At 37.1% G+C, this 11750-nt stretch overlaps 1 protein-coding gene and 1 pseudogene across 2 annotated transcripts in view; one reads left to right on the top strand and one right to left on the bottom strand.

Annotated features, from left to right (window-relative positions):
• Positions 1–983: 983 nt before the first annotated feature.
• On the bottom strand, positions 984–3038 carry LOC149418759 (TAR DNA-binding protein 43 pseudogene; annotated as a pseudogene).
• Positions 3039–4094: 1056 nt separating this feature from the next.
• Positions 4095–11750, top strand: part of LOC149418758 (midasin) — a 49189-nt gene continuing 41533 nt past the window's right edge. For both annotated transcript variants that reach the window (XM_089638988.1, XM_089638987.1), the window contains exons 1-6: positions 4095–4295; positions 4379–4635; positions 7322–7561; positions 8824–9155; positions 11131–11333; positions 11529–11692. In XM_089638988.1, coding sequence (XP_089495114.1) covers positions 4194–4295; positions 4379–4635; positions 7322–7561; positions 8824–9155; positions 11131–11333; positions 11529–11692 — 1298 coding nt within the window. In that variant the 5' untranslated portion in view covers positions 4095–4193. The remainder of the gene's footprint in view (positions 4296–4378; positions 4636–7321; positions 7562–8823; positions 9156–11130; positions 11334–11528; positions 11693–11750) is intronic.

Genomic DNA, 11750 nt, shown 5'->3' with positions numbered 1-11750 from the left:
GGGCGGGCAGCGTGGATTGGTTTTTTAACAAAAATCTATTTTTAATCCGAGAATGATAAAATTTTGCACACTTGACCTTCAAAAGAAAAGGAAGGTTACTGTCTACATTGGATTTCGAAAGACTCTGTGTAAAGCCCTGGCAACGCCGGGGACTTCCATCTAGTTCTAAAATAAACATTGCACATTTAATAAGAACGGATTCAGTGGTAAAAGGATTAAAAAGATAAATGCATCTAGTTCGGTTTAAATGGGAAATAATAAAAAAAAAAAGTTGTAGGTATATATACCATGAAGCTATCAGAATAAACCAATACAGTATTCATAAAATATTTTGAAATACTTCATATTAATTACTGTAAAAAGAGTAATATTGTTTTTGGACATTTACAAAGCGCCGAGTAATGAAATCACCTCAAGGCACCAATTTAAAATCCATTCACATTCAGAAAACTTAGATAATTTGTCTTGACGTTCTTCAATCATAGTGCAAACGTAACAGTTCGCTCATCCCATCCAACTTTTGAAATAATATAGTCATAATTATATTTCAGACACAATGTGGCGGCAGTTAAATAGCTAATTTTCTTTCAAAGAATGGTCCCAACAGTCAAAATTAGTGTAGAACGAATTATATTCATTTCATCAGCAGAATGGCTCAGTTTAGTCAGTAGATAAGTCTTCAAGTGTTCCCATTCATGTAGTTTCATCATTAAGATACTTACGCCCTCCTTGGTACACAAAAACACACTTAGTAAAAGATGCCACACGCTACAGTCAGATAGAATTGAACGCATCCACGAAGCTCGTCCACATCCGATATCCCTCCATGTCAATACTTACTGCAGACGTAAAACATCAGAATTCCATGCAAACTGTGAAATAGTCACCAGGCTCTCTTCATATTTAACAGCAGATCACAGAAGCTCCACCTTAGCAGTTCTTACAAAAGGAGTCAAGTTGTAGCAAAAATAAAACCATTCATCTACATTACTTAACACATTCACCTTTATTAGGATACACAAGCTTTGTGTAAAATTACATCATACAACCTGGTAGCGCGTGCACGACAGTGCACATTCAACACACTTCTAGCAAACATTATGACAAATAGAAGATTCTTACAGATACAACACACATCAGTAGTTATGCGCTAATTATTTCACAAACCAAATCAGAAATATTCACTACCTTCATATTGTGATTCTTTTCTTAACAATTCTACAATGTAAATCAGAGCATTCTTATTCAATTCGGCATACATTACATAAGGGGGGTGGGTTAATACGACACCTAACAGTGGATCAGCGGAGGCGACACTTACAGCATTCATCGCCTTCTTCAGAAACAGTTCACACCTGATGGTGATTCTCGTTTTCAAGTGAGATACGGATGTTTTCACTCCCATAGATTATTTAAATTACATAATTAAATTAGTATTTAAATTACGACAATGAGCTTTACCCAGTGAGAACGTGAGCCTAATTTGAGTCACGCGTGGAAATCAATATTGCAAAATATTTTCGAAAAACTAACACTGGCCTATGTGTACGTGATGTAAACACAGTTTGGACAGGACATCTGCGAGTACTTAGAATTTGAATGTGTCGAGGGGTGAATGTATTGATAATTGTCAAAAGTTAAAAAGGGTGTGTCCTGAGCTCACGTCTTGCTATTATTGTTCCACTGCGAGGGAGCGGGCCCAGGCTGTGTCCAGGTGCTCTGCTGCTGGGGCCATGAGCCCCCCTGCTGCGGCCAGGATTTGTTACCTTGCTGCTGGCCTCCGCTGCCCCCTCCCTGACCACCCCAGCCTTGCCCTTGGTTCCAACCCTGGTTCCAGTTCTTGTTCCCCTGCTGGCCGGGTTGATTGTTTTGCCAGTTCTGTGGCCAGTTACCGGGACCACCCTGCTGCCCACCGTTGGGGCCCCCAAGAAGACCAGCGTTTAGAGCCGCAGCCACTAGGCTGATGGGAACATTCACATTGGCAGTGGGAGGTCCATTAGGATTGATTCCCAAATTCTGAAGATTGAGAGAATCAAAGTTTGGATTACCCCCGCTATTACCGCGGGAATTCCAGTTGCCACCACCTTGCTGGCTGCCGGAGGGGCCATCTCTGTAGTTGGTCTTTGTCTTCACCTTAGGGGCGGCGCTAGACACGGATACTGATACTCCCTTGATGACATGATCCTCTCCGCACAGGCTCTGTGCAACCTCGGGGTCGAGGAAAGTGACGAAGCCGAAGGCGCGGAAGGGGCGGGGAACGAACACGTCAGTCACTTCGCCGAACTCAGAGAAGTACTCCCGGAGATCGTCAGCGGTGATGTCCTCCGTGCAACGACCCACGAACACCTTGCAGGGGATCTGCGGCACCAGGCCCTCTTTGGAGTTAGGGATGCGCACGTCCACCCAGCGCCCGTCTATGTTGTGTCTTTGGGCCAGCGCCCGCATCTGGGAAGCGTATGTGCCGAAGCGGATGAAGCCAAATCCTTTGAAGCTGCCTGACGTATCCTTCTTCAGTTGCACCATAACGACTTCACCGAACTGTTCGAAATATTGACGGACGGACTCTTCGGTAGACTTCCAAGGTAGGCCTAAGCAGATGAGGTCAGAGCAAGTCAACTTTTTCTCCAGTCGTTTGGTTTTCGCTGATCGATCTGAGTCGGCTGAATCGTCCATTTTTCTCTTCATGGGAAAAACGCAGACGTACACCGACTTTTCGTCCCATCCCTCGTTCGGAGGGTGAAGAACACCGTCACTTAGCCGTACACCTCGGACAGCGTTGGTTTCGGGATTTCGGAATTTCATTCCGCACGCTCCGGGATAGACGCCTTTTACAGTTGTCAGAAGCATAGTCCCATCTTTCTCCAAAGGCAGTTCGATAGGTTCTTCATTTTCCTCCTCCGCAACTTGTAGATATTCTACAAGCATCGTGAAGCTTTTCAATGACAATTCAGTGTTTTATAATATTTCACTCAAGACGAAACAAGAAACGGGCAACCTCACACGGCGATCACAGAACAAAATGGACGCGGGTCGCGGAATCTCGGATTTTGGTCGATGGTCATTGGTCATAGACAAATTAGCATCATCCCATGAACATGGACCTGGGCAGAGCATTATTACGATTTTGATGACAGTGAAGTCATATCTATGAGGAAAATTGCCTGAGTGAGTGGTTTATTTATGCCTGGCAGTCATCTGAACTCTTGAAATAATTTTTATGCAAAGTGGTATAAAATAAAGTATTTAAATTTTATTTTCATATTGTTAACGCAACAGTTTATGAGTTATTTGGTGTTTGATGAGACGGGGAATCGGATGTCATTAAAAAAAATAATTAGGATAAGACCTTTTTCATTCATTTTACCCCTCACCCGGAGGCTTCAAATTGTTCTCGAATAGTTCTGGCCTTTTAGGTTCATGTATTTAGGTGATCGAAATATAATTATTTTTTTAAGTTTCACATTATTTATGTAAAAACGCGATAAAAAGTGTAATAGTTAGCAGCAATCCAAGTATTATTATTTATCATCTGCAGCCACCATTCGCCAAACACATTTCTATCCGCGAGTTCATATGTATTGTAACGCCATTGCAATTTCAGTGTTAAAAGAGCCCCCGGATTACCAGTTATAGTTCTGCCTAGTCAAAATGGAAAGTCTAAAGACGTCATTGAATGGAGAATATTTTCTTTAGTCAATTGACTTAACCAAAATACCCAGTACACTTAATCGAAACTAATTATGTGTAGGTCGCTGCCAGCCGCACCTGTGGCGAGAAAGGAAAAATCATTAGATCTAGGGGGAAAAAAAGAAATCCTAGAAAGATTCTGTAAGGGACTTTCTCATTAGTATGCTATTAAAAAATAAAATAACCTAACAAACATATTTTGATGGAACTACCTGAAATCTAGGATGTTGTTTGCATTTAGGAATTTCTCCTGCTTGGGCAGTTTACATAGTGCGCAGGTAATTTTAAGACCACGATTCGAATCGATCAGTATCCATAGATTGTGATTTTTTTAACTAAACGTACCTTGATAAAAACCATAGACGTAGAAAATTTACAATATTTTGACAATTCGTGCCGCACGTGTTTCTGTTGTTGATGGTTTTCCATGTGGTTTGTAGTGGAAGTTAATTTTGAAAATAAAGTGGTTAAGATTCGAGTATGTGATTGGATAAAACAATAATAAAATGCTGGACAACGGTCATGAATTCGTTATAAATGGCATTTCGATGCTGGAAAAGGAAATCAATCCTAAAACACCATTTTTTAAGTCGTGTCAAAAAATAAAGGCATGTTTTTATTTTGAAAAGTTTGTGAACAATGTTATTTATACATGTACTTCACTTATTTATAATTCTATTTTGTATTTTAGGAAAAGCTGATAAAAAACCCGGAAAATGTAGAAGCTGTCATAAATGAATTATCTGAATATTTGTTTCATCGTGAATACACTGAAATCGTAGCAAAATGTTTTCCAAAAATACTCCTGCAAATGTTGAGCCATATCCTCCCCTCAATAAAACAGGAAAAGTCAGGAAAGCTCATAGAAAAACACGAAGAACAACGGATTCATCTGGAAAATTGCCTTATTTTAGGGAAGTTGATTATTCGTCATCCGGATGTCCTACAGTAAGTTTTTTTGGTAAAATTTCGATCGCGCTGGCCTCGCTTATTAAGAATATTTTTTAGATAAAACCTTTAGATTCACCTTAATTACTGTATAACACAACTTTTTGCATTTGGGGCGGTGGAAAATATTGCAATAAAAATTTCAATTACGTAAAATTACGTTTCGTCCTATAGTAACAGAAATACCAACAAAACAAAATGACATTTGACAATAAAGTTTGAAAATGGACGGTCTCGTTTCACAAAACGAAAGCTAATTTTAATTTTACGTAATTGAAATTTTTATTGCAATATTTTCCACCGCCCCGAATGCAAAAGGTTGTGTCGTACAGTAATTAAGGTGAATCTAAAGGTTTTATCTAAAAAATATTCATAATAAGCGAGGCCAGCGCGATCGAAATTTTACCAGTTTTTTCGTGTACTGCTATATTGATTGTTTTTGTGTTTACTTCATAGAACTCCATTTAAATTTTTTAGATGGAGAAAAAAAGGGTCGTAGACTATATTTACTTGAACGATTAGAAATCAATAAACGAATGAATGATCCTAATATGACATTAATTAATAAAGTAAGGAAAATTATTTATTCCCCACTTCTCATCATTTCACAAGACCTAAACAATATAACGCATTTAAATAAATAGCAGTCACATTATTATTACACAATACAAGAAACATTGTAATTCAACAAAAACCTCAATGGCACAGTCACAGTTTAATTTTCTTGCTCCTAAAATATTTAATAATTATCAATTTAAATAATGAAGTCAATAGCTAAATATCACACTTTCAGAAAGAAGCTTGCCGACTATTCGACCGACTTAAAAGTACTTACTTTTTTACTTGCTTGTTCCTTTTTAATTGTCTGTCGTTACGGGTAATCATTTGACATGGTTACATTCTTTTTTATTTTCACACCCGGAAGAGTGGTTTCAACTGTAACACTATTTTCATTGTTATTTTCTTTCAATGAGAATGGGATAAAATAAGTTTTCTCAGTATTTAGTGACAGACAATTTTAGTCAAACCACGTTTTAAGTATGTACTGTTATCGTTATTGTATATCGTATGCATGCATTCAAGTTTGAATGTGTGTGGGCACACCGATATTATCGAAAGATTCAAAAAAGTTTGATGAACTAGTTTGTAACAAAAATAAAAGGTTAATGTTTATCGAACCGCCATATTTTATACTATTTACGTCGGGAGAAAATTAAAAAACGTCAGGTAAAAGATACATTAAAATTCCATTTTTTATTCAAAGTTCAAAATTTCCCATTTTTTTTAGTATGGATTGACGTTTGTGAAAGTTTTGTTTCAATCTAAATACTCATAAAATACTTAATTATCCCTCACTAAGAAACTAATAACCTATTTTGTGCGTGTAGATAGCAGAGATGTGTTTTATTTCAAATAAATCCATTTCAAATGGAAATGCAAAATGGGTATTTTCCATTTTGCATTTTAAATGCTTTTCTAAAAACCATTTTGCATTTTAAATGCTTTTCTCAATGCATTTTCCATTTTAAATGCTTTTTTGCAACATTCTTCCTACTATCTCCTCTCATTTTTTTTTCATAAGCCACAAATATCAGTCGGTCCTCAACCTCGCTATGAGAGATAATTTACATTTGTCAAGTTGCTCCCTGGTAGGAGCCCTGGCAATCGAGTGATACAATTACAAAAAATACTGATTCAAATACTGAAGATGGGGCCATGACGCTGTAATATTAAATGTTAGATAGCAGTTTCTATGTTTTTACGTTGGCAACATTAGTCCCGCGCAAATTTTTTGTGGTTTCATAATATGTAGTCGTGGTGTTTTTGGATTTACCATCATGTAATATGTTTTTTCTACATTGATGTCCATTATTAAATGACAAAATTGTTTAAAAATTCTATAATTATTTTGATTGTTTGACCTGAGAAACCATTTTGGATTTTCAATGCATTTTGAAAATAGGTATTTTGCATTTGAAATGCTTTTCTAAAAACCATTTTGCATTTTGCATTTTCAAATGGAAAAGTTTTGACCTATTTCCATTTCAAATGGTTTTGGGTACCCATTTTGCACATCTCTGGTAGATAGTTGTTTCATTTGAAACGGAAAGTGTAATTTCCATAATCTGGGTCTAAAAATGCCACGGTTATGTAAATAATCTTAATATATAAACATTCAGCCTGCATATGTTTGTGCCCGCAACACTCGAAAAGTAGTCAACCGATATCGTTGAAAATTCAAAGTTTGTTCTTATTAGTGCCAGGAGTGTTGAGTGGTTTGAATGTTAGAAGAAGTCGGGGACGCCCGGGGAATACTCAATGCAATATCTCTGCACCGGAATGAGCTATGAAGTAGAATTAAAGTCCATGTAATATAGTTTTTTAACAGTAACATTGTGGTATACAGTAGTGAATGGTGGAAGAAGTCGGAGACGCCCGAGAAAGACATTAGCAATAGCGAAGCATTGCGGGGTCCGCTAGTTATAAAATAAAATTATTATAAATACAATTATTTTCTGATCCATCCAAACAAGCAAGGGTATCTTTGAAATGATTTACCCGTACACTTTACATTTTGTGATTAAACAGGAACCTCCCATCTAGTGCCGTGTTCTTGGAAGGCTACACATTGAAGGCTGTCGTTCTAGCAATAGATAATACTTTGTTTTGTTATCTTTTTTTCTAGATTTTCATTGCAATATTTTAAGAACAACCCTTCCCCATATGAATATCTTGATGACGTTGGGCATGTTCCTAAGAAGAGGCGACTTTTGCAAACCCCCCTCAACAAAGCGGTGGAAAACATTGAGATTGCGGAGTGCTGCTACAACTTCCTCTCTGTCTCCCCTGATATCTTCAGGCAGAAATGGAAATGGTCCCCTTTTATTGACAAGTTCATCATCGACAGCGATCCAAATGTTAAATGGTAAGACTAATTCATTTCATGAACTACCTAGAAAAATATTATAACATATTTGCATTTAATTTAAGTGATTCGCTATGTTTGGCGACTTAGTAGGAATGCCCGGGTTCATGGGGCGAGGTTTGATTAGGTCTTGGCGGCAGATGTGACTGGCCACCGAGTGACTCAAGTGAGAGACTGGTTGAGGAAAACCCTTCGAACTCTCCAGCCGTACTCTCTTGACCCATCGCCTTGCAACGCAGGGGAAGGGATGAATTCAAATGTCTGTTATTTCTGGACACACAGACCCCCAGATTCACCTACCCCTCATACCCTTTTCCTTCCCAGAATTTCCTATTCTCCCTTTTCTTAAAAACACCCGAAGGAAATTATTTTCCTCAGGGTCTTCTGTGTGGAGTTAAAAAAAGAGTTAATTAAGAAAAAAGAGAATATTCCGTATATTTTACGCTATTTAGTTTTGATGCATAATAATTGACATTCTATTTAATACAAATGTATATCGCATTCGCATGGACTTTGCCCATGCAGTGTCATATCCTGTTGATGCGGCATCATTTCATTCGCATCTGTGTCTGCCATGCACGGTACCGGTAGATGTGAAAAGAACTTTACTTAAATGCCAACGCTATCGAGGCCAGAATCAAAAAGGAGTTTATAAAGAATAAATATAAGTGTTTCTACAATATATAGATAATAGATCTTTTAAATTAACACACTTTAGGCGGGTATCTTTTGCGCCGGCGGACCGCTGGCGACGGGCGAAAATAAAGATCCAGTGCGAATTATTTTAATTTGTTTTAAATCGCTATATCTTTGAAAATAATCAAAATATTTTTATAAAAATTTCTACATACTAACTCAGCATTACCAAGCTATAAAATGACTAACGGAAAAATTACTTATTTCGTTAATCTTCAAGCGCATTGCTTATCAAGTGTGAGGTATTCAATAATAAAACGTCCCTTTGTTGAAATACCGATATAAGACTGAAAGACTCTATGTAAGAATGAAAGAGTCGAATATAAATATAAAAAGAAGAATTTTATTGTGATTTGATAATAATGTACATATAGTAGGGACCTTTAGAAAGGGATTGGCATATAATATTCATACAAAAACATTGCATATTTATTCTTTTCTGCCATTGAAATGAAGCCGGCGCAAAAGGCAAAAATACCCTTCCCGTCCTCAAGCAATAATCGACCGAACGGGTAGAAATACCTTTCCCGTCCGAAGTGTTTTAATATATTTAATGTTTATTTCAGGGTGACATGTCAGTGCATCGCCATTTTGTCCGGCATGTCAGAACTACGATCCCACAAGTTGGAAAGTGAAGTCTTGGATCAGAAAGAGCTGACAAACTGCGTGTTAAAGTACGCTATCGAGCCACAAGATTCTGTCTCCTTGACGGATCACATTCACAATGAAGAACTGGCAAACAAACACCTGGAATATTCCACAAAGAGTGACCATGTTGTTAATGTGGCGGGCATTTTGTTACCGGTTTACGACGCACAGCAAAGAGTGGACAAGAATTTGGTGCTCGTTAAGTCTACGCAGGATAATCTACGAAGTCTTGCTCTCGCCGTGGCTACAGGTAAAATTTATTTTCAATTGTTGAATATAATACAGTAGAACCCCGTTAATTCGACCCCGATAATTCTAAAAAACGCGTAATTCGAAATTTTCGCCAAAAAAATATCCACAGAAAATTTTTTCATACAAAATAGTTTTTTAATTCGAAATTCGTTAAATCGTAATTCGAAAATTTTTTTTGTCCGCACACGAAAATTTGTTTGTGTAATTCGAAAAACTTTTGTTTGCGAAAATAAATCATAAAATTTCGTAAATCTGAATCTAAAAGACAGCCATAACGGTAAAATGCCGAAAAGTGTATTTTTACGTGGTTATACATTGCCCTAATTAGTATTATTATTTCGTAAATCAGAATCGATTTACACTGGAATGAAGTATTTTTTCCAATTTATTCCGAATATCTATATTTTTACTAAATTTACTTCAAATATCTGAGTTAAAAGATCCGGCGCTACAGAAATCGGCCGCAAAAGTTTCGATTCACGCGGAAATTTGACGTATTTTTACGAAATTTACAAAATATCTGAATTTAAAGGATTGGCCGCTACCGAAATCGGCCACGAAATTTTCGGTTTATGCATAAATATATCGCATTTTTACGAATTTATTTTAAATATCTGAATTTAAAAGATCTGGCTCGATGGAAATCGGCTCCGAAATTTCAATTTACGCGGAAATATATTGTATTTTTACTAAATTTACTTCAAATATCTGAGTTAAAAGATCCGGCGCTACGGAAATCGGCTGCAAAAATTTCGATTCATGCGGAAATTTGACATATTTTTACTAAATTTACTTCAAATATCTGAATTTAAAGGATCGGCCACTACAGAAATCAGCCACAAAATTTCTATTCACGCGGAAATTTGACATATTTTTACGAAATTTACTTCAAATATCTGAATTTGAAGGATCGGCCGCTACCGAAATTGGCCACGAAATTTCGGTTTACGCATAAATATATCGTATTTTTCGAATATCCGAGTTTAAAGGACCGGCCGCGACGTTAATCGGCCGCGAAAATTTGATTTACTCGGAAATGTGTCGTATTTTTATGAATTTGCTTAGAATAACTGAACTTGAAGGGCCGATCGTGATGGAAATCGGCTGCAAAAATTCGATTTAAACGGGAATAATTGGTATTAATACGAGTTTACTCCAAAGATACCACCCGAATTTGAAGGGGCAGCCGAGGAACTAGATATTGGCCATTTTTTTTTTTTTTTTGATAAAATTTCGAATTACATGGGAATTCGTTAATTTGATTTTTGATGTCTGCTGGATTTCGAATTAACAAGGTTCTACTGTATTAACAATTCGCAAACGTAGATGCGAAATAGAAAATCAGAAAAAGATTCGGTTCCATCTGGGAATTGAACCCAGGACCTCTGCCTTGCCGGGGTAGTGCTCAAACCACTGAGCTAATTCGACTATTTCAACTTCCGTCATATTTGATTATATATCATACTTTGACCGACTAGCTAATAGTTACCATTTTAAATTTACCATAACTTGAAGATGTTGAAGATGCATTGCTGAGATTATTTTATTAAGTACAAAAAACATTACTTTTCATTATATTTTTATAGGGGTTTTATGATTCTAAAATTTTATGATAAAAAGTGATATGTAGTAAGTAGGGACACGAAAATTTCACATTATTAGTGGTATTATTTTTTACGAATTTCACATTATTTTTGGGAAAAGTGGCATTATTTTGTAGCCAAAAGTCATGTAATATTTCCTTTTTGGTATTTTTCAGCAAAAAAGTGGCATTTAAAATTATTTTTTAATCAAAAGAATGACATTTTGTGGCCTTTTTCGACATGAAGTTAGCTGCACTCCATTTTATTGATTCATGGACATACATTTTGAATGTAAACGCAATATATATATATTTTTTACGTAAGTTATTTTTAACAAAAGTAATTTAGCCGCTTTTCACAAGTTTACATAATAGATATTTTTTGTCCCAGGCAAGGCGACCTGCCTAGTGGGGCCCGTGGGCTGCGGCAAGACCGCGTTGGTGGAGCACCTTGCCTCCATCACCGGCCGCGCGAAGGACTGGCTGAGGAAGGTGCAGCTCGGAGACCAGACTGACTCCCGCACACTCCTCGGCACCTACCGCTGCACCGATGTCCCCGGAGAGTTTGTTTGGCAGCCGGGTGTATTGACACAGGTTATTACTTCCTATCTACTATTTCTATTTGGCGGCGGTACCCATTCCCGCCTACCAAATTGAAGATATATCTTATGGATCTTAGCAATACAAAACACATAATATCTATGTGTTTCATAATACTTTTGAGTAGGTTAAAGGTTGAGTCTATAGTAACATAATGGATATCAATGTGTATTGTTTGTCGGGTTACAGGCTGTTCAACAAGGCCAGTGGCTTTTACTGGAGGATATTGACTGTGCAGCTATAGACGTGGCTTCTGTTCTAAGCTCCCTGCTAGAGAGAAACGTCCTTTCTGTTCCTGGATACAGAGATGCTCTTCCTGTGGCACCTGGTTTTCAGTTATTTGTCACACAAAGGTAAACTTTTTACATACGTAATATTTTTTCCAATACTTAATTAATTTTGGAACTTTTT

The sequence above is a fragment of the Hesperophylax consimilis genome, chromosome 13 (genome assembly GCF_061612785.1).
Source record: "Hesperophylax consimilis isolate HC1 chromosome 13, BYU_Hcon_1.0, whole genome shotgun sequence".
NCBI classification, from domain to species: domain Eukaryota; kingdom Metazoa; phylum Arthropoda; class Insecta; order Trichoptera; family Limnephilidae; genus Hesperophylax; species Hesperophylax consimilis.
The sequence above is the reverse complement of the archived record's forward strand: the minus strand, read 5'-3'. Positions and strand labels throughout refer to the sequence as shown.